At 37.2% G+C, this 27,355-nt stretch overlaps 2 protein-coding genes and 1 long non-coding RNA gene across 3 annotated transcripts; 2 read left to right on the plus strand and 1 right to left on the minus strand.

Annotated features, from left to right (window-relative positions):
- Positions 1-95: 95 nt before the first annotated feature.
- slc15a1a (solute carrier family 15 member 1a) lies at positions 96-8,087 on the plus strand. The gene is made up of 22 exons (XM_026144795.2): positions 96-328; positions 951-1,038; positions 1,300-1,441; positions 1,834-1,953; positions 2,057-2,156; positions 3,244-3,334; positions 3,480-3,563; positions 3,675-3,757; positions 3,873-3,959; positions 4,041-4,130; positions 4,219-4,263; positions 4,377-4,409; positions 4,502-4,590; positions 5,340-5,421; positions 5,529-5,648; positions 5,771-5,914; positions 5,996-6,042; positions 6,203-6,310; positions 6,408-6,519; positions 6,699-6,836; positions 6,926-7,033; positions 7,145-8,087. The coding sequence occupies exons 2-22, from the start codon at positions 1,032-1,034 to the stop codon at positions 7,373-7,375; spliced, it is 2,061 nt and encodes a 686-aa protein (XP_026000580.1). The 5' UTR covers positions 96-328; positions 951-1,031; the 3' UTR covers positions 7,376-8,087.
- A 937-nt stretch (positions 8,088-9,024) lies between these two features.
- Positions 9,025-9,539, minus strand: LOC145420988 (uncharacterized). The gene is made up of 2 exons (XR_013902233.1): positions 9,409-9,539; positions 9,025-9,211 (listed from the first exon to the last, which is right to left on the minus strand). It is a non-coding gene; the product is annotated as an uncharacterized LOC145420988 (long non-coding RNA).
- On the plus strand, positions 9,479-26,030 carry stk24a (serine/threonine kinase 24a (STE20 homolog, yeast)). The gene is made up of 11 exons (XM_026144888.2): positions 9,479-9,997; positions 14,758-14,988; positions 18,042-18,098; positions 18,220-18,328; positions 18,850-19,007; positions 19,512-19,697; positions 19,829-19,971; positions 20,075-20,279; positions 20,360-20,428; positions 21,402-21,538; positions 22,543-26,030. Exons 1-11 carry the CDS (start codon positions 9,956-9,958, stop codon positions 22,574-22,576), a joined length of 1,371 nt encoding a protein of 456 aa, XP_026000673.2. The 5' UTR covers positions 9,479-9,955; the 3' UTR covers positions 22,577-26,030.
- The last annotated feature ends 1,325 nt before the right edge of the window (positions 26,031-27,355 follow it).

Below are 27,355 nucleotides of genomic sequence, written 5' to 3' on the forward strand. Positions count from 1 at the left end.
ATATTTACCAGGTGCCAGTAACACCTTTTTTGTTAACTGCACTGTTTTTTTTAATAGACTGTACTATTTTTTATTCTTTATCCTGCTACTGTAACACAACAATATTCTTTGTGGGACCAATAAATTATCTATCTACATATCTATCGCTCTCTTGTTTACTGCACACAATGAATCATTGACAGATAAATGCTTTTTTTATATAACACTGAGGAAGTTGGTAGGCCTGCATATTAGTCTTTTATTTCTGCTTTTTAATCATAATAAGAATTACATTCATTTTTGCATAGACAAAGAAGATCCCAAGAAACGAGGGAAAGGTAAAGGAAAGGTAAAGTACAGTTTTGGGTTTTTTATACAGCTACATAAGAACAAAGGAGACGTCAGCACTTTATACACCAACTCTGTATTATTGCTGCAATAAATACCAATAAAGCTATAAAGATATATTTTTATTAACTAAATGTTAGTACCTCTGTAAAAACCTCAGTTCAGCACTAAAGTTATTTATGCTTCTACGTTGCATATGCTGTACTTTGCTATTCATTCTTCTTCTATATTTATGTAATTAAGCGCTACATTTTGACAAGTTTGTCTTGTACTTTAAGCATTTCAGTGTTTATCAGCAATCATTGTGTTTTTTATTCTACTATATTGATTTTATCAGCAAATTTCTTCTTATTTATTTTGCAGCGATACATTCAAATCTATTAGTAAATTGTGCTAAGATATTCAAATTAAGCTACCTAGTAGTGCCTAGCAGTAACTACTGTTAACCAGTTGCAAACAGTTGGCTAGAATAATTATACTGATTCCACAAACTCTCTGGGTACTCCTCAACACCGTCGATTCAGCTTTATGCAGGTCCAAGTATTTTTTTTGTTTTAGTTTTCGTTTTGTACGCTTTTATTTTGGTGTGGTGTTCATCCTTTTACTTTTTCACCACCCACCAGAGCAAAGATGTGTGTGGCTACCCACTCAGTATCTTCTTCATTGTTGTGAATGAGTTCTGCGAAAGGTTCTCCTACTATGGAATGCGAGGTGAGAACATTTCATCCAGGAACCATGAATAATGTAGCCATGACAGTGAACACGGACACTTGAATTACTAAGTAGCCTACTTAACCCTCTGATTTTTGTGCTTAAACCAACCCTTTATTTGATTGTTTTGGAGGATGACACTATTGCGTGAACTACAACGGTCCTTATTAGCATAATTTAAGGCAACATCAAAACCTATGCCATAAATAATGTACATTTAATAATTAAATAAGAAGGCCTCTTTTCCCTGCCTGTCCACAGCTGTGTTGGTGTTGTACTTTAAGTACTTCTTGCAGTGGGATGAAGACTTGGCCACATCCATCTACCACACTTTTGTGGCTCTCTGCTACTTGACCCCTATCCTTGGGGCCATTGTGGCTGACTCCTGGCTGGGAAAGTTCAAGTGAGTCACAAGATCATGTTCCTCTTTAATGCATGAAGACATTTATCATCCTATTATTTCTTGTAGCCTTATTATTGTGGCAGAATCTAAATAAGTATAGCTACAGCGCTTACCCGATCATCCTCTTTTTGCACCAAGGTAACTTCAATTCTACTGAACTGATTAGAAACATATTCGCAGATACTGATAACTGTGTAATAATACGACAGACAAAGGGCATTTAACTGAATACTTTTACACATAATAGTACAAAATTTGTATTAGTCTTCTAATGAATAAAATGCTCATAATTTAATTCTGAATGTTCATTTGTAAAGACGAGTGGAGCCTTTACTTAAGGAACGTACACGTGTACTTTCTCACTGCTCTGTTTTTCAATCTTCCTCACTCAGGACTATCGTCTACTTGTCCATTGTCTATACAATTGGACAGGTTGCGATGGCTGTCAGTGCAGTTCATGACATTACCGACTCAAACAGAGATGGGACACCAGACAACATGACCTTTCATGTGTGGGTATCTTTTCTTCTGAAGTTTTAAATTACTGAGTCACAGTTTCCATCATATATTTCTACAATGCACCGCGCTCATTCATTTCTTCTTCCTCACATTCAGTGCGTTGTCCATGGTGGGTCTCTTCCTCATTGCTCTGGGCACTGGTGGCATTAAACCCTGTGTGGCTGCTTTTGGTGGAGACCAATTTAGTGAGCACCAGGTTAGACTGTTAACTTTCTCAAAATACTTTCTTTGGCTGAGTCTTCTTCTAATGTTTAACCTCTGGCATGTGGTTGAACGTGTAATTTCAGCATCCATAGTTCAAGTATTTTATTGCATGTAATATATCCCCTTGTTCCCCCTGGTTTCTATGCAACTCTCCATTATCAAATTCTGTGATAATAAAAATGAGCTCAGATAAATTGCAAAGTCATCACTCACTTTCTCACGATGACAATTCTAAAACTGACGAACAGGTATACCTATTACTATGTTTCTTATTTCACCTGTTAGCATGCTAACATTTCTACATTCAAGCCAAACACAAATTAAAGATGTGGCTGATGGGAATTATGAGTATTATGTCAAATTTGAGGTGATGGTGGTTAACGATGGGTAGCAGTACTACATGTGTGGCTCCTGAAGAAGGGGTCTAGGAAATCTGTCTGTAAAGTCCAAGAAACCTTTGTCTCTGGGTTGTGAACATTACAGTTTAAAAATAAGAAAAAAATCTGAGGGAAAGACAAAAGCATGTCACATCTGTATAATGTGCTGTTCATCAAAATATGGAATAAATCTAAAATTAAACGTGAACTATTTTATGATACATGATGTGATATAAAAGCTAGAAATGATAGTAATTAGGAAGTGAATGTATTCAAGCTTTATAACTGGGACACACCGGATTGAACCACCAGTATAACACAGCCAAGTGTAGTGTGAGTAATGTAGAGATCTATATTCTTGGCTAAACAGGTGTTTGATGTTGTTAGAGGAGTGCAATCTTAAATTGGTGGTTAAGTTACTATAGTTACCAAATTGTTCATTTTCCTCAATCTTGTACCCATGTAACCTTTAGAGAACCATGCGTTTAACTAATAGTTGTTATTTAATATTTAAAAGCCTAGAATTACCACTTATATAGCTATACTAAGCTTATGCTGTAACCCATTTATATTATGAGTTTAATACAACTCGACCACCTTTTCAAAGACATACACCAACAAGGCAGCGGTTTACATAGATAATTATCACTTTAGTATTTGTACTGTTTGCAAAACACATTACTGACTTGTCTTTCTACGCAGGATAAGCAAAGGAGAACTTTCTTCTCTGTATTCTACCTCTGTATCAATGGTGGGAGTCTCCTGTCCACCATTATCACTCCAATCCTGAGAGGTAGGCATTTAAAGTAAAATATCAAGTTAAAGTGCCATGAACATGCAGGAATGACAACAATTACATTCTAATAATCATGCAGGAAAAAGTGCTTGTTTTTAGTTGAAGTTGTAGTTGAATGAAAGTTGTTTGCCTCTATCTGCAGGTCAGGAGTGCGGCATCTACAGTCAGCAGAAATGTTATTCCCTGGCTTTCGGTGTCCCCGCAGCATTAATGGTGGTTGCACTCGGTATGTCTAAATTATTAGGGCACTAATTCAAAACATGAAGCAAAAAGTAAAGGGTGGGTAAATAAACTGTATTCTGAAACGAATGATTTGCCCGTGATGTTCCCTTAACAGTGGTGTTTATTGTCGGGAGTGGTATGTACTACAAAGCTGAACCCGAGGGAAACATAATGCTGGATGTGTGTAAATGTATTGGGGTAAGTCGTTTATATAAGCCTTTTCTGCATTCATGTGATCAGCCATAAATGCTATTGTAACAACTCTAAAAATCAATGTTTCTAAAAACAGTATCACTCTTTGCTCTTCTCTCAGTTTGCCATTAATAACCGCTACAGGCACAGGAGCAATCAGTACCCCAGGAGACAGCACTGGATGGACTGGGCAGAGGAAAAATATGATGTAAGTTTCATTTTATATATTTCTCTAATGTCTTATAAGAATAATGTTGTTGTGTTTACATTCAGTCTGCCTGTTTTGTAGAAACTCCTGATTGCTCAAATCAAAATGGTGCTGAAAGTCCTCTTTTTATACATCCCACTGCCAATGTTCTGGACCCTATTTGACCAAAAGGTACAGTAAATTTTGTTTTTAATTTAAATGGACTTCATTTAAATCACTTGCTGCTAAGAGGAAATTAAAATTGTGGTCTAATTTAAAGGGATCCAGATGGACGCTGCAAGCTACCACAATGAATGGATACTTTGTAAGTTTGGTAACAAAAAATAAAAAATAAAATAAAAAATTGCAGCGAAAAGTAATCATAATAATTGACCAATACAGTGTGTTCATGTTATAATATTGTCCTTATGTCTGCAGGGGAAACTTGTTATACAGCCCGATCAAATGCAGGTAAGTTAAAGCAGCTTCATCGTATTGACTTAAAATGACATAATACATGTTATTTAAGAGGATACTAACGATGCAGTAATATTTTTTAAAAGATTTTCAACCCCATCTTGATCCTGACTCTGGTACCTATCATGGACAGCGTAATCTACCCCCTGATTAAGAAATGTGGCTTTAACTTTACGTAAGTGAGAAATACAATGAACTACGTTCAGTATCTGTGGTTTACATGTTTCATAACACCATAACATTAACTTCAAAGGGTTATTAAAAGACCTTTACTGTTACGGTTTTGATCTGCTATCAAAGTTCATCATTATAGATCAGCTCCATTTAATATTTTTCATCAAATGGTCGATGATGAAATTACAGTTAATTCCACGTCTGGAAGCTAGCAGGTGGTCGGTCCACGTTAGCATAGCGCTGCTACCCCATAACTTCTACACAGCCTGTGATTTTATAGATGTTACAAATACAAAAATGTCCGTAGTTTTATTCATGACTCACTGAATAATAACTGACCTTTCTGAAATGTCAGGTGTTCTGTCCAGAAAATCTTTTGGTCTATTAACAGTGGTCTAATGCTAAAATGCTTTTTAGGCTGTTTTGAGATGTGATTCAAACTCCTATGTTGAAAATGACTGTGTTAAGCTAGCTCGCTGTTAGCAGCAATTTCATTAATATTGAGCCTAAGGAGCTGTATGAATCATGTTGCTTTTCAACAAAAACGGAAGACAGGGAAAGGAAGAGCTTGCACACCTGTTTCTATTTCTACACAATCTAAATAAAACCCCAAATTTTCATGTTAATGTTGAATTTTCAGATATTAGATGACTTTAAAAGAAAACTATTCTTTTCACATAAATAAACGTTGTTTTTTTAAAAATATATAAAATCACAAATTAGTAACAAAACTTCATGTTAATCCAACAGACCACTAAAAAGAATGACAGTGGGGATGTTTCTGGCTGCTATGGCTTTTGTCTGTGCTGCTTTGGTCCAAGTTGAAATTGATGTGAGTAGAAAAAGATATGTGTTGTAAAATAAGCAAAACTTTAACTCACTTCATTTTATTGACTCTTTGAGTTTTGGAAAAACAAACACTTATTCCTTGTTTTTCAGAAAACATTGCCAGTGTTTCCATCTGCCTCCCAGAGTCAGTTGAAATTACTTAACATGGGCAGCAGTGCAGTCACAGTCAATCTGCCGGGCAACGAGTCGCTGACTCTTAATGCAGCTCAGGTATGTCGTCTTATTCATAACACTATACGATCTATTAACGAATTGAAAATGACATGAAAATATGTTTATGTACAAAATATTACCACTGTTTGACCTTCTTAAACACTTTCTCGGTTTTCCAGGCCAGTGACAAATACTTCACATTTGAAACAGAGCAAATCATTGTTTCAGTTGGCAGCCCTGGGATGACACAAGCCATCTTCTTGAAGAGGAAATCCAGACAAACTCTTCTTATTCCCTCAGTTATTAGTAATGAATGGCTTCTGGTGAGCGATAATGAATTCAAAGACACACAAGAGGACTTTTAATTGTTAAATTATTAAGTATGCAATGTTATATTTTCACAGACTCAGGACTTGACTTGCAAGCCAGGACAAGGTAACAATGAAATCCGGTAAGTGAAATTAAAATTGTTTTAACCTTTTATCAAGTCAGAAAATCATATTAGTTACAATCATAATCTTTATGTGCTAAATAAATCATTGAAAATGATAGGAACTGCATACACTGATGTAACTTTATTAATGCTGTTGCTCACTATGTAAATATTTCAGATTTGTAAATGGAATGAACATGCCTGTGAACGTGACCACTTCTGCAGTGGACTTGGGACTAATTGAGCCATTTTATTACTCCACTTATTCCACAATAAAGAATGGAGAGTAAGAATTATGTTTCTACTTTAACTAACTAACACAGCAATAATTTATGCAAACAGTACTACAGTTTCTTAGCAATATTTTCTTTTCTAATGATCAGGACCAAATTCTCCTTGTTGAGTGGGTCACAGTCATGCGAATACATTAAGGACTTTGGATTTGGAGGTTCATACACTTTCTTCATACCCAGCACTTTTGTCTTTGGACCAGATGTAAGTCTTCCAAATGATTTTAATATCATGAATTTTGATCATCCAAAGAAGAAAGAAAAGAAAAGAGAAAAGAGCACCAAATGAACAAACAGACAAATAATGGAAATATTGGTGTTATTGTGCTTTATCTTGGGGATTCTTACGTGTAAAAATTAAACATTTCCATCTATTTATTCTAGTGTCAGGACTCTATTACTGTGGTAGAGGACATAGAACCCAACTCAGTTCACATGGCCCTGCAGATCCCACAGTACTTCTTCATAACTGCTGGTGAAGTGATGTTTTCAGTTACTGGTCTGGAGTTCTCTTACTCACAGGTACATTTAAATGACAAGTCAATTAGTCTATGAAATAGTTTCTTTCTCCATGACTTTTGTCATTTTGGGTCCCTTTTTTGTGACTTTAGGCACCTAGTAACATGAAAGCGGTGCTGCAAGCCGGCTGGTTGTTTACAGTTGCTATTGGTAACTTCATAGTCCTGATTGTGGCTGAGATTGCAAAACTTCCCAACAAAGTAAGAAAAAAATGCAGCATATCAAATACATATCAAACATGCAGAAGCCATGCATGTGCAAAAATGCTAACATTGTATTTGTCCCCCTGTCTCTCCCCTCTTCTTTTACAGTGGGCAGAGTACGTCCTTTTTGCGTCTCTCTTAGTTTTAGTGTGCATCATCTTTTCCACTATGGCGTATTTCTACACTTATATTGACCCTTCAGAAATTGAGGACCAGTTTAGTAAAAAGGTTGATGAAGATGAAGATGATAAAGACAAGCGTGAGAAGGCAGAGATCAAGATGGTCAGGAGAGACTCAGCGGAAAGCTACGATGACAGTTACAAACAATCCAATATGTGAACACTTTAAGATAAAAGCAGATCATTAAAAAAATGCATTATTAGTGAATAAGAGAAAGTGTACAGGGGAAAGTGTGTGTGTTGTGTGTGTCTGTGAAATATTTTATATTGTTATGGCAGAGGCATTCATATAAACAATAGTAATTAAAAAGAGAATAAAGTAAGAACAATTATATGTCATGGGATATAATTGCTTTTTTTATATATACGTGTGTAAGCTGTGAGAAAAAATGATTAAATAATCATTATTCATAATCATTCATCCTTTCCATGTGTTTCTCATTCAGTCTTCAAGTCAAAAAGCACCAATATCACGCAGCAAAAACCTGTGTTATCAGTGGAAGTATTCTTGCCATTGCACTGGTGATTGAGACAGAAAATCTTATATTATTTTAGGAAGAGTATAATTTACTATTGCCTTTACTAATATGTTCAATATTTGAACAAAACATCATCTGCTGCTTGTTTAAATAATTACAGTGAAATGCCGGCAAGCTCACACATGTGAACATAAAATGTTCAAATATCAGAAAATGATCAACAAAATTATTACTAACTAAATGATAAAGTTTGCAATGTAATGTTTTTTTATGTCTGTTTATTTTTGTTTTTCAGTTAATGCACTGTTGGTGAAATCATACTTTGGAGTGTAATTAGTTCAGATGTCAAATAACTGTGGTACCTAATCATAAACTTCTCATGCTTCTGTATTACTACTTGTTTTGTATAATATAAATTTTCCCTTACAGCTTCCATGTAAGTAAGTTATAACATTTTCAGGTAGCTAAGGTAGTAGGTAGATAGTTTTTTTCCCCTATTAAGTAGGTAAGACAGATCATTGGAATATAAAACACTGCATTTATAGTGGAGAGACACATGCCAGGTTTAGCACCCCAGTCCCATGAGCCATACTGCAAGTGAAAGAGTTTCATACCAGTATAAGACCAGCATGACGCCTTTGTTTGTTTGTTTGTTGACATTGATGTGTTGCAAATGACCAACAGTTTTATAGTGTAAAATTTCCTTTCTCTGGAAATTTCGTCACATACCTCTGTCGCAGCACACTGAAAGAAACCACTGTCTGGAGAAAAACAGTGAGAAAACATGAATTTAAAGAACTTAGAGAATTTAAATTATAAGTGGATTATGGAGAAAAATAGAAATTATTATCAACAAAATATCCCCAAACACAGGAAAGGAAAGCGTATAGAATAAGCTATCCTTATTAGATTAGTATTCAAATATTGTTACGGATATTCAAATGCATACATTAAGCAGTATTTTAATAGTGTAGCTACTATAAGGAAAGCTAATTAAACATTACCATTTATAACTAAATATCAAGTTTAGTAGCAGGAGCTATTAAATGCAAATTTAGGTAAGTGCAGTTTTTTCATGCATTTTGTGTAAAATGCTGGTATTTACCTTCATGCTGTAATAAAGCAGAAGAAGTAAAAGCAATTTTTCCCTCATTATTTACGTATTATATACATTTAAGTTTGAGACTTAAATGTATATATTTATGCATAAAAATATACAAAATATAGATGTCATTTAAAAAAGAAAAGGAAAAAAAGCAGACTTTTATAAACATGTCTTTGACAATTTTAACGACTGACACTTATTTGTAAAGATTTTCACCCACTCAAATTAAAAAATAATTAAATATCAATTTAATAAATTGGACTGAATTGACACTTTTGTCAGTATGGATATGACGGGGGGCGGCAGCTCAGGTTGAGCAGGCTGGGGACGAAGAGAGGCCAGAGGAGGATGCTAGGATAATAGGGTGAGATGGAGGCAGTTGACCCGCTGTGGCGACCTCTACAGGGAGCAGCTGAAAGAAGGAGAAGAAATAAGAAAAGGCGCTATTGTTTAAGCTCATAAATAGTGTAGGACAGCAGTTTTGGTTTCTGTAGTTTCTTGGGAACAGAATGAGCTTTTCCGTTTTGGCATGACTAAAATAAAATCACATCAAATATATCTTTGTTTTCCCCAGAAAAATGTCCATGCAGAAAAGTGAAAGGTACTAACTTGTGACGTTTTTTGGTTTACGAATGACGACATCTGCTGTGCCTCGCGCTGATTGGTCCTTCGCTAAACGAAAATGATATTAACCAAGATGGCGCCGGGCAAGAGAGAAAAGTGATGAGAGAATAGAACAACAAGCGACCAAACTCTATAACAGTTTGCATGTATTCGCTCTGCGCGATTATTTTATGCCACGCCTGTATTACTTTCACCCGGAAACTGTCAAACACGCGCGGAGAGGACGCTGCGACGCAGTTATTTTGCTAACTGTTTGTTAACCAGCTGCTAAAGTCGCTAGCCTACCTAACGTCTGCTAACGTTAACTGCGGAAGGCGAGTCAGGAGAAAGCAGGCAGGCGGTTCAAAGTAGGAGCCGACAAGTGAACCTGACTTTATTTTGGTTTGGAGACGTCTTTTAATAAGGTAGCACGTCTTTCATAGTTTGGAGCTCTGTCAGTTACAGCAGGGTGTTGTTAGGAAAGAAACGTTATACCTCTGATAAATAGAGGTGAAAAGACGAGGAAAGGCGTCATCTTTGCTGACTTGACGCCATGGCTCACTCTCCAATTCAGAGCGGACTGCCGGGGATTCAGGTAAATTGAAATTTTTGTGTTGTGTTTTATTATCTGACATTCAGCTGCGAGCTAACTTGGTCACTTGGCATTTTCACTTCTTTCTTTTTTTTTTTCAAGTTTGCCAAATAACCGAAAGTAATGTGCATCCGAGTTACCGAGAATGTGCAACCTTTGCTTTCCAATAAATGCACCTGTCGTATTTGCCAAAGTCCAGCTAGATGAGTTTTGGAAAGAAAAAAAAAGAATGTCATTATCGAAAATGATTTTGTAATTCATCTGGCCGGTCAATTCATATAATGTTTATTGTAGTCGAGATCAGATCCAAGGTTAAAGATTGCATTTTGGACTGATTTCTGGAGTTTTAAAATGTAATTTATTTATCATATATACTGTTAAAATGAATGCTTATATTAAACATGAGTAAAGTTTCAAAGGGCTTAAATGTAGGGGGAAAAGGATGAACTGAGGGGCTACACCAAAGCACAGTTTAACATAAAGAACGATCAATGTGAACTGGAAATCCTGCAGAGCTCCAACAAGAGAATCCCAGAATAAAAACAAGCTGGAAAATTTAGTGGATTTGGAAAAGAGCAATAATAAGAGTAATAGGTCTGTTTAAAATAAGGAAAACCTGAGAAATTAATTCTCTTGGTATTTCTGAAGCTGAAGCTAGAGAATGTCTAGCCCTGTCCCAATAACTAAATATATAAAACCATACAGCATTATGTATTAATATAGCTGTAAAAAAAAGTAGATCACTTGTTTACACCCATCAGCACTTAAGAATCTTACAATCTTCAGTGTAATATCAGAGGAGAATAATTGTGGATTCGTTATGTCCTGAAAATCAGTTCATTAATTCATTACTATTTCTATTTAATGTTAAACTTTTTTTGGAAATTAGTTGTGTTAATTTATAACTTTATCTATCAAATGCACCGACCACTTTATGGTTATCATGCCACGTCCTGCTTAAGTAAAGTAGGCCACATTACAGTGCGTGTAAGAATGAAACTTGGCATGCATGATTGTCTGCAGGTAACTGATTGCACACAGTGAAACTCTATGAATTATTGGTTAATCATTTACATGTCCACAGACAACACAGGTTAAAAGGTAACATCAGATATGTGCCCATAGCTTTGCATGCAGTTGGGTGGCTGACATTGAGTCTTCGCCCCTGAGGGTGCGGCACTGTGGTGTGTGGATGACACTAGACTACACAGTTGTATAGAGCAGCTGGCAGAGCATTAAACACAAGGTTTTAGAGCGAGGTTCAGGCAGCTTTGGTTGTTGGAGTAAACCTGCTGACTGTGGATATGGCAAGTACATTCCCATGTGTCGTCTGTGGTCACAGTGCCTTTGTTGTTTTTCCACATTGTTTTTTCAGAGGTCAGCCTCAACGTTATGATTTTCACCTGGATGACTGATCACAGCAGTGTTATGATAGTATTTTGGTTGTTGTTTCTACTCTGCTTTGTTCTGCACTGCTTTGATTTATTTGTTTGTAAAGTTCCATTTCTATCAAATTCAGCAGCCTCACTCTTTGCCAGATTGCAGCTCTCAACTCATCTTCTAAAAAGGTTTAACCACTTTGCATTAGCACTTTTACAGGAAATTAGTATCTAGGAAACTCACAAGCAATATATTGTGTCAACTTAAGCCAAAGCTATGTGGTAAATTAAACATTAAAATCTTCCCAAAAAAAATCAAAGCTGCTGTAAAATATGTATAAATATTTTATTATAGTTTAGCTTTGTAGCGTTAGAGGGAGGTTGTTGTTTGTTTGTTTTTTTTCAATATTCTGTGCCATCTTTGCTATGAAAAGTAAGTCACTCCAAGCTCTGCTCAGGCTGTTTGGGTTAATGATTGCCATATATGAAGGGAAATTGAACTGCCTGGCTTGAAGACCATTATTGCTTTCCTGGTTCTCCATGGGGAAATAAGCCATTTAGCTCAGTCAATAATTCAGGGTGTAGTCCTTCAATTTATGCTTAGCCTTTGTGGTGCAAGGGTCATTAAGCTTTTGTCAGGTCTGTGTTATGCTGTCTTTTGATGTAAGTGTAGCTCAAAGCCACAAATTTGACTTGATAAGTTTTAAATATTTAATATAGAGTGACTTTTATCAAGTGTAATGAGATTACCCAATTGACTTGATAAAGTTAATCTGCATTCATATGTCAAGGCCAGTTTGTAAATCTAATGTTTGTATTTTTGGTAACAAAGGATTTGATGATGACTGGATTCAATGTATAATGTGTCATCACAGTATGGTAATTAGAGAGTTGTGAAATGTCAGAGGAAATTCAAAGGCTTGTTGTGGTGACAGCTGATTTTAAAACAAAAAAATGGGTGACTTCATCTAACCTTACACTCCAACTGTGTTGCCTAAAAGTTGAGAAGTATACTTTTGATGGACTTGTAACTGGATGGAAAGTCTACTATTGACCAACTGTCAGCTACAAAGGAGTGGGGGAGGAGGGAACCTTTTTCATGTGGACAGGGTTTTAAAAGCTAAACCAATCTTCTAAATTGGTATCACAGCCAAACGAAGCATGTTGTTATTGATCAGAATTGACTTTCCTAAACCCCCAACTCTTATTATTTTTTTTCTAACATGGAAAGCTTGTCATATCACTTGTCAATAAGGTGATACGTGCTTAACAGTGTTGATGATGTCTACATTGGATCTGTGCTGGATTAAGGAGGCTGTGTTTAACCTCTAAGTTGACACAAGAAAACACGAAGAGGATGTCTCTGTTTCTACTATTTAAGTGGAAACAATTCCCTGAACCTTCTGACAGTGTACTGCTAAACAAGCAGACTACCTCTTTATTGCAGATCTGTTTCATTGTAAAGTGTGCTCACAAGTCACTTTATTAAGTGTATCTTGCCAGTACTAGTTTGGACCCTTGTTGCTTTCAGAAGTGCCTTATTACTTCAAGGCATAGATTCAAAAAGGCGCTGGAGACATTCCTCTGGGATTTTGCTTGATATTGACATGACAGCATCACAGTAGAGTAAATGAATTGCTATGTTCAAGAAACCAGTTTTAGATGATTTGAGCTTGGTGCCATGGTGAATTATCTTACTGGAAGCACCAATATGAAGATGGCTACATTGTGGTCTAGGGCTGCCACAAATGATTATTTTGATAGTCGACTAGTCACCGATTATTTTTGCGATTAGTCGACTAATCAGATTATGCATCCATTGGACATAAAACGTACAACTTATTGCACCAGCAGAGCATCTGCTCTTATATAACTATCATTAGCTTAGAGCTTTAAGTGTTTAAGGTATGTGCTAACTAAAAATAAAGACAAGATGATAGTTTATTAAATTTTAATGAAATTTGCGGATTGTTTCAGTGAAGTTTAATAAACTCAGCCGTCTGCTCCTTGCTATCTAAACTATAACAGGACACCGGAGTATATTCTCGAGCATCTCACACTTCTGATGATCAGATGTCTGCTTGACGTTTATTTAGCTGTGTAAAAACTATAACTTTAATCTCAGCCAAACCGATTTACTCAGGAACAAATAAAACACTGAAAAAAGCCAAACAATAACATTTTTAAGTTATCTAAGTGACTTATATATCATGTTTAACCTGAGTAGCGAAAGACGGCGGTGGGTTTGAAAACGATTTGCTGGGAGTCCGGTGTTCTCACGGGCTCTAGTGAGTCTTGAACCCCGGCTAGCTATCGAGCTAGTGGGTAACAGACGTCTCCGAAAACGTCAGGGCGCTTTTGAAAATATGTGGTGTCTTGATAAACTGAGCAGATATTTGAGGTTTACACAGCTACATTCTCGCCTGAAAATATGTTAAATGTTTATTTTGTGACCCAGAAAGAATAATAAGAGTAATATTAAAACTAACTAGCTGCCGCCATTGTTGGAAACTGAGCAGGGCTGCAATGGGCCTCGCTGTGAATTCTGGGACACTTCTTCTTCGGGGTTTAACGTCAGCTGGCATCCTTGTACATGCAGTGCTGCCGTCTTCTGTTTCAGTCCGTTATTACACTCTTAAATCCTACTACTTATTCCTGCGTCTTTTGGGATCTTACAAAGCTTCAAATGACGTGTCGACTATTAAATTAGTTGTCGCCGATTTTGATAGTTGACGTAATCGTGACTAGTCGACTAATCGTGGCAGCCCTACTGTGGTCATAAAGGGATGGACATTATTAGTTACACTAATGGATAGGCTATGATTTTTAAACAATGCTCAGTTGGTATTAAGGGCCCTGAAGTATGCTAAGACTATGGCCTCCACATTATATAACCACCACCAGCCTGAATCACTGATACAAGGCAGGCTGGAGCCATGCTTTCATGTTGTTTTTACACCACATTCTGACCCTAAAATCTGAACATCACAGCAGATGTTAAGACTCATCAGACCAGGCAACATTTTTCCAATTTTCTCTTGCCCAATTTTTGTGAGCATGTGAGAATTGTAGCCTCATCTTCCTGGTTTTAGCTGACAAGAGTGACACCTGGTCTGGTCTTCTGCTGTGAATCTGAGTGTTTGTCTCTGTGTTAGCCCTGGCAACCTGGCTAACACTAACAACCTGGACAGGTTGTACCCTGCCTCTTACCCAGTGACAGCTGGGATAGGCTCCAGCCCATCCGCGACCATGTATTGAATAAGAAGATGATGGATGGATATTTATTTGTTAAACTTAAGATTTTACATTTTCTGACAAGGTTTGATGTTACTTTAAATGTCCTCTTTTTTTTCTCTCTCAATGTCTTTTTTCTCTGTCAATCAGAATTTCAGAGCTGATCCAGAGGAGCTTTTCACCAAGTTGGAGAGGATAGGCAAAGGCTCTTTCGGTGAAGTCTTTAAAGGCATCGACAATCGAACTCAGAAAGTTGTGGCCATTAAAATTATTGATCTGGAGGAAGCGGAGGATGAAATAGAAGATATTCAGCAGGAAATCACAGTTCTCAGCCAGTGTGACAGTCCTTTCATCACCAAGTATTTTGGATCCTATCTCAAGGTAAGCTTTAATCTCAGGAAGAATATTGTTGCGTGAACTTGTAAAAGCTGAAGCTTGACATAATGGATTTGTTTGTAGTGTGTTCTTGTAAGCAAGTGATGGCAATTTAGGTAAATAAATAATGCAAATAGACAATGGAGGAAGTATTGTCTGTGAAATGGTGCAGATTAGTATAGAATAACTCGACTTGGCCTGGGATTACAGTAGTGTATGCCCTGTGGGCTGTTTACGGCAAAGTTTATAAGCCATATGTACATATGTAAAAGAGACATGATTATAATGTCAAACTGTTGAATTTCAGCTTTGGTGTTGGTGTTTTATTTGCAGATTAAAAAAAAGAGAAGGAAAAAGTAAAAGCGTGGGTCTACTGTAGTAGCTGTATTTACAGCATCACTGAGACACTTTTTTGTAACTAGAATAGATTTTCACACTAAATGTGATAGAGTGGCTCTCAGAGCATTTACTGTGGTACTTAAGATGAGAAACAAGAGAAGTGGTCCATTAGCTCAAGTTATGTGACTGGCTGAAGGAGAGAATTGAGTCCAATGTGTTTCTAGTATGTAAATATGATGTGTATGTTGTGTCCATGGAGTTTCTAGACTGGTACTGCTATTTGCGTGAAAAAACCCCATATCATCTGCTTTCATCCATCATTGATCCCACATGCATCTCAGGGAACAGATAGCTTCTCATTTTAATCAGTCTAGTGGTCTGGAAGTCAGCAGCTGACGAACAGCAGCTCGTGCTTTATGCTGTACCATATAAACTAACGCCTTGGTATTCCCCCGGATAAGCTGGAGGAAGTGGCTGGGGAGAGGGAGGTCTGGGCCTCTTTGCTTAGGCTGCTGCCCCCGCGACCCGGCCCCGGATAAAGCGGATGAAGATGGATGGATGGATATAAACTAAGAAATCTGCCCACCTATTGTTGTTGTTTTAGGGACGTCTGCCTTTTTGAGTCGGATAAGTCGCACATAGGTTTAGGAGGGAGAAACGAGGATAATGTGTGTTTGTGTGCCTTGTTATAGATCAACTTGAAGTTAGTTGTTGTTGTCTGGTCAGCATTTTAACATCTGCTTATTATAGTGGGCAGGAGAAGCAGAAGTGGTTCTGACACTCAGCTGTTGCAACTTGCATCAAAAATGGTACTCTAATCGTTTTATAACCAGTGTTAATTAGACCTCCTCAGTATATTATTAAATTTTGGTGTCCACTACATGAACTTTTATAAAACCACTTGGGAATAAGAAATGCACTAATCCAATGTTAGGATTGAATATTAGTGCGAACCTGGCTTGAAAAACTGGATTGCATATCACATGCTACACATCATCAGTGGTTTGTTTGCTAGCAGAAGATTTGAAGAAGCTGACAGCAGTTTAAAGTGTTTCAGTCTAGCTCCACCGGCAGCCTTCATCTCTAAGTTTAGAAATGTTTTTAATTTAACTGCAGTCAGGTGCATCGACGGAACTGAAAAACTAACAGCGATGCTTTTTCTCTCTCACTCGCACATATCGTGAAACAAAAATCAAATGTCTGGCACCGCAGGAGGTGAAGCGCTTATTCCTAGAAGTGGATCGTGCAGCATAAGCTTTTACTTTATGTGTGATGTGAGGAGCTGTAAAAGGAAGTAGTTAGTCAGAGGAAAGGAAACTAGTGACTTTAATGACTGAGTGCAAATAAAATAGGTAAAACATGAATTTATGTTAATATATATTTTCATTTTTTTATTTTGTCACTTTGGTCCAATGTCATTTATTATTTTGCTTCTAAATACCAGTCCTGTAAAATTTATACTCTTGAAGGTGTTTATTTCCTTTACTTTAGAAAGTTAGGAAGACAGTGTTGCCCTCCACATAAAGACTAATTCCCTGACTCTTTCTCACTGAGAGAAATACAGATTATTTATTTAACACTGGTATCAGATCGGTCTGATACCAGATCGAGTCTCTGTATAGGATCAGAACTGGAAAAAGTTGGATTGTTGCATCTGTATTAGAAATAACACAAGAACTGGTAATAAACCAAGGTGTTCCTTACAGTACTGATCTGATGATGGGTGTGGTTGTAAAGCTAAAAAAACCCCACAAAAAACAATGAGCTTCTGACACTGAAGTTTGTGTATGGCAAAGTAAAATCAAAAGAAATGAGAAGAAGTCAGAAAAATGACCATCCTCTGAATGCAAATAAAAGAAAGTCCAGATATTGGTGTGTGGCTGCGTTGGTGGGTGTTGGTTTCCATCTGTGAGGCAGCAGCACCAACTGAGAAAACATCTGCTGATGTATAATATTATGCAGATTGCATGCACTTGTAAGTGTAAGCAAGATGAAATGACATTCGCAGGGTCCTGTAGTTATAATTTGACTTTTCACTGTACAGCTGATGTACCGTCACAGGTTGTTATGAGATAGAAAACGTATTTGTTTCTTTCCATGTTCAAAATCCAGCCATTATGAGAGTTGTCACAATAACAGCCAGTGAGTTGTGTATCATAAAATTTCAAATCATAAAATTTGAAAGTTTGTGTCATAATTAGGGTGTAATTTTAATTATCTTGGTCTATCTATATAGTGGTTCAATAAACCAAAACTAGGTTTTCTTGAATCTCAATAACACAGTTCCAATTATTACATTTAATTCTGTGTGATGTTGTTTCCTAGAAGTCTTGAACAATATGAAGCGCAAAGGCACACCAAATTTATTTTTAAAACCCCCCAAAACAAAACAAACAGTGAGAGTACTAATATCAGAATGAGCTGAAAGGTCTCTCACTTATAAAAAAAACAAACAAACAATCAATCAAAAAACTAAAGTTGATTGATCTTCCACTATTTGTACCTCTGAAGATGTGGCATATAGTGTACAGTAGTGGAACAGTTATTAAAATGGTTATTTATCATTCACTTATTTAACATGATTTTTTTTCCCACCACAAAACACCCCATGACATAACTAGTACCCACAACTATTCCCGTTATTAGAAACCTGAATGAGTACTGTTTTCTGTCTCTACCATAACTTTAAACACTGTCCAATGGATTTGTCTATTTTTCAGGGTACAAAATTATGGATTATTATGGAATATTTGGGTGGAGGATCAGCCCTTGATTTGGTAAGTTGTTATGAATTGCGATCTGAAGATAATCTAGACTTAAAGTGTTTGTTTGTATGTAAGGCCATTATGACAGTTGTCACAATAACAGCCAGAGTCAAGAGTTTATCCATTCTCCTAGATGGAGCCGGGTCTACTCGATGAAACACAGATCGCCACCATCCTAAGGGAAATTCTGAAAGGTCTTGAGTATCTGCACTCTGAAAAGAAAATACATAGAGATATCAAAGGTCAGTCTGGTACATACATCGCCTTTGTTTTAAAAAATATATTTAGAGAGCAAGCCCTTTATCATCTTGCTAATATTGAAGTGAGACTTTAATCTTTTTGTGTCATTCTTTGCTAGGAAATTACTTACAAAAGCTTGCATTTCACAACTTCCAGCATCTGTTATGTCTTTTTTTTTTGTCTAAGTGTTGAGCCATAATTATATTTACACACAAGCCATATCACTAATATCTGTCCACGTCTTACACTTAGTTGAAATCCTGTTCAGCCCTGTAATATTCAACTTCTACACCATCATAGATAATATTTGTCTTACAGTAGTGATGGGTGATGGAGGAGGCCATTTCATTTAACATTTCTACAGGTGTAAGTTAATGTGGCTGAAAATAGTGTCAGAATTTTTTTTCTCTAGAGTGTTTTTTTTTAGTTCCTGTGGTAACTAAAAGGTATGGTTCTACCAATAGGTCTTTGACATTATGTGATGCATCTCACTAGCTTTTTATTTTTCTCACTGCTGTTTCAGCTGCCAACGTGTTGCTGTCAGAACAGGGTGACGTGAAGCTTGCAGACTTTGGAGTAGCGGGCCAGTTGACAGATACACAGATAAAAAGAAACACATTTGTTGGAACTCCCTTCTGGATGGCACCTGAAGTCATAAAGCAATCGGCCTATGATTCAAAGGTTAGCATTATCTTATATTGTGTGTTATCACGGTCACATTTAAACTTAAAAACAGCTGTCCCAGCAAAATCTTTGTCATAACTTTGTGTTCTTTTTAAAAAAAAAAATTCGAGATCAATATTTTGCTTTAAAACAAGTTTGTACAATTAGTCATGAATGTATACTGTTTCATATAAAATTGTTCCCAATTTGTTTTTCATGTTAGTGCTTTGTTGACCTTTGTTTTTTTTTGTTTTTTTGTCAGCATTGCTTAAGATGAGTATTCTTGACTAAAAATGACCCATATTATTATTTTTTTTTTTTTATGACCACAACATGAGTCAGTGTGGCTTGTCTACTCAGCTGCTATGTCACAGTCTTGTTTTTGCACAGTTTCCTCAAATACACCCTTGTTACTTAAGTCAGTCAATGTGAGTGTCATGTCATGGAGCTTGCTGTCAAAATGTTTGTGTTCTGCTATTTTAAAAACCAGGCATTTGGTTGCAAATGTTTTCCTTTTTTTAGGCAGACATCTGGTCATTAGGGATAACAGCAATAGAACTGGCTAAAGGAGAGCCTCCCCACTCTGAGCTTCATCCGATGAAAGTTTTATTCCTCATCCCAAAGAACAATCCGCCAACACTGGAAGGAAACTACAGTAAACCACTTAAAGAATTTGTTGAAGCCTGTTTAAATAAGGAGGCTAGCTTTGTAAGTGTTAAGAAAAAAAAAAGTTCATTTTTTGAGTTTAAGTTGTATTTTTAAGCTTGAAAATGAAAAGAAGAAGAGGAAATCCACTCTATTAATTGCTCAATTTTTTTTTTTTTATGTTTTCTCTATAGAGGCCAACTGCCAAAGAGTTGTTAAAACATAGGTATATTGTAAGGCATGCCAAAAAGACGACCTACCTGACGGAGCTGATTGACAGATACAAGAGATGGAAGTCAGAACAGTCTCGGGATGAATCTGGCTCCGAATCTGATGAGTAAGTTATCTAAACCAACCTTATTCAGTTCAGTGTTGGGGTGCAGGTGTAAAGTCTATCAACTGTAGTCCACTGATGTTCCTAAAACCCTGCTTGATTGTAGGGAACAAGATGGCCAGGCATCTGGAGGTGATGATGCTAGTAATGATAAATGGATTTTCAACACCATCAAGGAAAAGGATCTGGAAAACGATTTGAAAAATGACCTGAAAAATGACCTGACAAATGACCCTAAAAAGGACCTGAAAAAGGACTTGAAAAAGGTCCACAATGGAGCAGCACGGCCTGCTGAGTTGGAAAGGAATCGGGTAAGGAATGGGCTCTTTCAAAAGGCCTTATTCAAGGTTCCTATTTGGTTTTTCAAATTAAAGTATTTTGTTTTTTCCAGGTGGAGGAGAATCCAAAGAGGCCTTTGTCACAAAGCTTATCAACAATCTTTTCTCCAGTTTTTTCAGAGGTACAAGCATCGCTTTCTTGTCCCATATTAAAATATTCATCATTGATGAATACATAAGTAATTGGTACTCAACTGGTCACACCAACTTAAGGTGTACCCAGCAGGATTTTACTAACAATGGAAGTATATGTTTATGTTGAAGGGCCTCAGTGTGGAGTCCTCAGCCTATAGCAGCATTCAGGATGTCATAGGAAGGACTATATACTGTAAATACTGTAAACAGTGCAAATTAATCTTAGTTGAACAGACACTTACAGAGCAGAGGAAGAAGCAGGTGAGAGAAACTTAAGTGCCCAGTCACACAGGCCTGGTGACCATCTGGCATCACAAGTCATTAAAGAAATAATGAGGTGGAGAGTAGTTGCTGGAGGTAGCACACATGCACTAGTGTGAAAAGAAGTTTATGGTGTGTACCTAAAACCTTCTTGTGGTTGCTTTGGTCGCTAGCAGATTGTCCTGGCTATAAAATAGCCTTGAAAGTAAGCCAAACAGAGGTTCCCAGGTGGTTGCCAACTGGTCTCTAGGCCTGTGTGATTATGGCCACACACACAGCAGAAAGGTGACACCAGACAATGTGAGGCATGTTCTGTCATTTCAGCCTCATTAAATCCTGTAACGTAACACCCTCCTGCAGGATTATGTACACATATTGCTGTGTTTATTTTTACCTCTAACCAGAACAACAGTGAGTTAAAAAAACAACAACTAACTAACCATTTCCCCCTTGAATGTAATGTTTTAAGTAGTAAAGCAGTAAATTTCCTGCCTGTGCTGCTCCCTTTGCATTCATTCTAGCTTGCTGAACCACCGCTGTTCTCTCTGTCAGTTTTTAGAGTCAGCAGAGTTTACAAACGGCAAATCTATCCTACACAGTGTACCTTTAAGTTTATGTTCCATTTTATGTTAGAGGCTGCAGTTTTCTTTAGAATTAGGCAGTTCACATTATGTCATCTAAAAGCTGTCACTTTCACAGTTGAAACAGAAAGGCGAGACAAGTAATGGCAAGCCAGAAGCTGCAGAGGAGCTGCGAAAGGCCATTGTTCAGGCAGAAGAAAAATACCCAGGAATCTGTGACTCCCTGGTGGCTGAACTAGTGCAGAGACTTCAGAGGCAAGTGAAGTTCACACCAGTAACTTTTAACTTTTTCCTCCATTTAGTAGGTTGTGAATTTGCATAATTACTTCCTGAATGGATTTCATATTAAAGCAGACTGTGTGGCAGGATGTAAGCCTAAGGGGGCAGCTTAATTGTAAACCAACTGGTTTCCAATGACAAAGGGAAAAGCTTTAATTCAATTTGGCTGGAAAATATGCACTTTTTTGAATACACTTATTGGTATAGTCACTTGCAGTGATGCATCAAAAGCACTATTTTGTACAAAGTTTTCCATGAGACAGCAGTTTCTGTTGGGATCATGGAGTCATCTGATCATATTGATGTACAGTAAACAATGTTGACAGCACTTTAAAAGGATTTCACTCATTTCTAAATACTACTGAGAGTCTATAGCTATGCTAGTTCCTCTATGAGGATGTCTGCACTTTAACAGATTGGTAAAGTGTTTACAATGGTCACTGTCTAGATTTAAGATTTTAGCTTAAACAAGATTTCATTTAACTGTGATATGTCTGAGACTGACTGGAGTATGATTGACTTACAGCCAGAAACGTACAAAAAACCAGTCTACTGAGGTAGAATAATACAGAGAAAACCCCATCAATTAGATGACCCCTGCCTAACGCAAGCACTTTAGCGAAAGTGGGAAGTCCTTTTTAACAGGAAGAGACCTCCAACAGAACCAGGCTCAGGAAGGGGCAAGAAATTCCAATAACCTCAATTCTATTTTTCATGTAGCATCAGACTTTCCATGCTTCAGTGAGCATGGTACAAGCACATGTTAAGTGTGAGGATGTATTACTGAAGCCCAGAAAATCAGAGCTGAGGAGTCTTAAATGGTGACTTTTCAGAGAGGAAACCCAAGCCTCTCAATCTTGTTATGCAGGAATAATAGCAAGTATATGTGTTTAATCCATCTGCAATTTGTTTTTGTGTAATGTTTTGTCTCAACTTAACCCAAGGCTGGTAAATATTGACCTTTATTTATTTATTTTCAGGTTTTCTGTGCCACATGCAGCCCCCACTCACTGAGATGAGCCAAGTCCAGTTGTGCTCCACTTTTCCACCCTGGTGGCAGCAGTCAGATCTTTTCCTCTGACCTCCACAGCCAGAATGAAGTCTCCCAGGAAGGTCTCCATCACTTATTTGCCTGAAGCAAATCCTGGCCTACTTAATGTCTGTTTATATGCTAGCACAGCATCAGAGGTTCCTATTCAAGACAGTCAGTGGCCACTCAGTTAGCTGCCACCTGCTGTAAGATTCCCCTTCTCGATACCTCCTTCTCAATTGTTTTATTTTAAGAGCACATTAGCTGTCTTTCTGGAAGGACTTTAAGTTTTGATTTTGGTGTGTTTGTGGCTTTTTCCCATATAGGTTTACAGTCGGCATCCTTATGGAGAAAATAACTTGCTTAATTAATTGTGTGCATGTGGCTGTGTGAAAGATCCTGTGAAATGTTCAGTGAAGCGTGACGAGTGGGTTTGAAGCATTCTATTGAAAACTCAGGTATCCCGCTTTTAGTGGATTGGGTCTACTGGGAGATGGAAAGAGCTCTGCAGGGTGGTTGTACAGACTTGTAAATAGGCTGATTTCTACAGTTTCTTGAGAGGTTAATGGTGCATTTGGAACCACTGTGTACAAATGGCCAAATGCAAAGTGTAGATAATGGCTGTGAGGTGAATATTTTTGAGAGACTTAAGAGGCCACAAGTGAGATTGCCTTGCCTTTGTACTTTATTCTTTTGTATATCTGTCTTTGATTTCTCTCTGTTTAGTTGGAAACTTTTTAAGTACTCATCCAGTGAATGAAAGTGGCTGCCCTCTATCATGGTTTACTATTGATTTGTTTGTGTATATTTCTTGATTCTCTTTGATTTCACACTCTTTAGTGTGGCTGTAATAATGTTGGAGAATGTCTGAAAAAGAGAGAAATGGCTGGTTTATTGAAGCCCCAGCAGTTTTAAACACTGGATGCTCCGTTTCCAGCCCCAATTCCACAAAGCTTCGAGTTGTGTTGGTTTGTTGGACTCTGCCTCATCCCGCTTTTTTTGTTGTTTTTTTGTTTGTTTCTGTGTTTGTTTGTTTGTTTGTTTTTTCAGCATTTGATTGATAAACTGAGGTTTCGTCCATTCATTCCATTAACAGGGCAGTGCCATCGTCTGAGTTTAAATCAGCAGACTCTCTTAGTCTTCCTAGGAGCTGCAGCGGTACTATCCTCAGTGTACCTACAGCTTTAATTGCACTTCAAGTATAAATGCCTTTGACTATAAAAAAAAGTAGCCATAAAACAGTAGCATGAGACTTACGGTATTTTGCAGGTATTCACTCTACCATCTGGGACGAACAGAAGTCCGCCACAAGTCTCACAGCTTGGACTTTGGAGTTGGTCATGCAGTGTAATAATTGCCTGGCTGTATCATTTTGATTTTTAACTTTGTGATAAGTGTGCTAGTTTTCTAGACTCCTTACAGCATAGATGACACTGCTCTCAGATGTATATATTAACATAAAGCCAAGCAGTGTTCAGAGACCAGTGGCACTGCTGCTACGTTTGACTCTAGCTTAAAAGGAATGTGCATGGTAGTATAAAGCCTAATGGTTGGCCTGAGTAGTATGCGTTGTAGCATACTCCTACAGGACTGAAGGAATGTTGAGCCCTAAACAGAGTCAGATCAGCCTTATAGTATTTGTGATGAATGGGATGAATAGTATCAGCTTTAAAGTGTTGGATCTGTTGCTTTTGTTGTGACTTGTCCTCTGTTTCTAAATTCAGTGATGTTTTATTGATGAATGACAAAAAGATCAAAATCATTTCTTTTTTTCATAAAAGAAGGTGCACATGAGCAAAATTACCCTGTATGTAGGTTGTCTTAAACCTTTTTTTAATATATAATCTTTGGGGTTTAAGAATCATTTTTTGCCGATATAATGTATACAATACACACGAGAAGTTAAAGGAATAGGTTGACATTCTGGGAAATACTTATTTTATTTGTAGTGGAGAAAGGAGAAGAATAAAATCAGTTAATGTGTCCTTTTTATTAGGTATACAGTGCAGTCTGACCTTAAAATCTACTTTTGTAATACTGCACTGCAATGTTATTTTGACAATATTTTTGCAACTCATCAGTTTTCATCAGTTAGACCGCATCTGTTTACAAATGTTATTAGAGAAGAAGAGAATAAAATTCAGTCCAGGATACATTACCTTTTTAATTTCACCGAAAAAGTGAAAATGTAATTGGAGGAATGTACCTTTATTGCACGACACACAGTTTCCATTGTACTTCTATAACATAAGCCTCCTATTAAAGGTAATCTGCCGATCTTAGATTTTACATCACAATTGTGAGCATCATAAAGAGACGGCATTTGTATTCGACTGATTTATACTGCAGATGGGTTCCTAATAAAGTGGTCACTGAGTGCTTAAGTTAACAGGAACATAAAGTATTTCCTGTATGTCAACCTTGTTCTTTTAAACAAACCATTTCATAGTTCCTTTCTGCTTCCTGTTGTACTTCTGGTGGGAAATGGACTAAAATGAGGGCAGTTGAAATGCTGATCAGATGAATAAGTAGAAGCTGGTTAACCGAGCGACTGCACGTAATGAGTCTGCTCTTCATTCAAACAAATGTGCCATTTATGCCCCAATCTGCACCTTTAACGTGATCTAGTGTGGCTCTTCTCTTTTTGTGTTGCGCTGTTGCTTTTTAAAGATGTTACTCAGTGTTATGGAGTTTTCTTCTTCTTCTTTTGTGTGTTGTTTGGCAATAAAGCAGTGTGATCGGCAGGAGTCATCTCTCAGCACAAGTAGGCATATATGCTTAAACTATTTTTATAACCCCAAAGAGCAGTATTATGTAATAGAAGGAGTAAAGCTGGATTCTGTGATGTGTTCGAATTTCAGTTAACACTGGATAGCAATCATTTAAAATGTACATTTCAGTTTGAATGATTTTTTTTTTTGACAAGTTTCCAGTCCAGTATGTGTTGTTGCTCATTCAGGACAGTGCTGTTGGATTTCTTGGAATTAGTCAAATGTTTAATAAATAAATAAAAATTAAGTGGAAAGTTGAATAGGTTTGCTTTTTACATTTTCCTGACTCAGACTGTAGTGCCTCTTGGAAATATCACCCTTCTTGCTGCTTGCGGTTATGTGATCGAATTTCCTTTTTAAGTTTTGTATAATAACCCACACATTTCAAAGTCCACATATTCAAAATCAAGAGATGAAATGTATGGCTACTGCATAAAGGTTTTCAGTTGATGCAGTATGCATTTCGCACAATTGAATGCTGCACGTAGATCAAAGCAAGTATGTTTGTTTGTTTTTGTTTTCAGTTTGAATTTTAAACATAAGAAATGATACTGAAATTTTCTTTGCAACATTATCAGAACGGAGACGATGATTCATCTTCGGACTGTATAGGGATATAGAGAAACCAGTCAAACACATTTCTGAATAAAACATTCCTTAAACTTCATGTTGTGCAACTGGTGCTTTGTTGTTTTTGTCTAATTAATCTTCTCTTATCATGTATTATCACACCTATTAGCTCTGGGTAAAAATCCATATGAAATTCATAGCTCAGTGATTTAAGCGGAGAACAGAATGTGTTGCATGTGAGGAATTTAAGTCATTTGGATTTGGTTTATCTCTTGATGTGTACTTGATGAAAGGTTGTCATTTTATGTCAGGGTTGTCCAACTCCAGGCCTCTAGGTCTGGTGTCCTGCAGGTCTTAGGCTACGTTCACACTGCAGGTCTTAATGCTCAATTCCAATTTTTTGATCAAATCCAATTTTTTTGTCTGCTCGTTCACACTACAAATAAAATGCGGCAGCAAATGCGCGCTAGTGTGAACGCTCAAAGCGGCCCGCATGCGCAAAAGAAGACGTCACACACAACGCGCTCTGTTTAGACCCAGAGCAAACAATATTGTTTGACTGATGGCCCTTAATAAAGACTTCGGACTTTACGTTTCCCAATTTTTGCTATAAGTTATTTTGTTATTTACATAATAATGTAAATAACCTAATAATGATCCTTATTGCTGTTTTAGAGGAGCGGTGCTTCAAAGGATAGTTGCACATTTCTGTCAGAATCTGCAGATTATGCAGTCCAAATCAAATGTTAACGTTTCTCCAACGTTGTCTTCCCAGCAGTTTCACCGGATGGCCAGGAAGCGTTCGCGATGTATTATCAGGCGCTTCTCTGGCGCTGATAATTGGTGTCTGTCTTGTGTCAGTGACGTAAAAGACGGATTTAATGCGACTTGACCATTCACACAGCAGTCGCTTTCTGGAACATCGGATATGTTTCGGATTCAGTACCACATACGAAAGTGACCCAGATCGGATTTGAAAATATCGGATTTGTGCCGTTCACACTGTCATACCATGATCGGATATGGGTCGCATAGGGTCAAAAAAATCGGATTTGATGCGCTTTCGCCTGCAGTGTGAACGTAGCCTTAGATCTCACCATGGGCCAACACATCTGAACCAAATGATTAATTCATTACCAGGCCTCTAGTGAACTACAAGGCATGTTGAGGAGGTAATTTAGCCATTTGAATCAGCTGTGTTGGATCAAGGACGCACCTAAAACCTGCAGGACACCGGTCCTTGAGGCCTGGAGTTCGACACCTGCCTCGTATGTTGATATGCAAATGTGTTGTTTTACCTGCAGGTAGAGCCCATGAGCCATAACAATAGTAAAGACACTGCTTTAACCAGAACTTTCAGATTTATTATTAAAAAAAAGCATAATTAATTATTAATTTTTAAGGTGTGTTAGTGTGTCAGTA

This window comes from Astatotilapia calliptera, chromosome 16 (genome assembly GCF_964374335.1).
Source record: "Astatotilapia calliptera chromosome 16, fAstCal68.1, whole genome shotgun sequence".
NCBI classification, from domain to species: Eukaryota; Metazoa; Chordata; class Actinopteri; order Cichliformes; family Cichlidae; genus Astatotilapia; species Astatotilapia calliptera.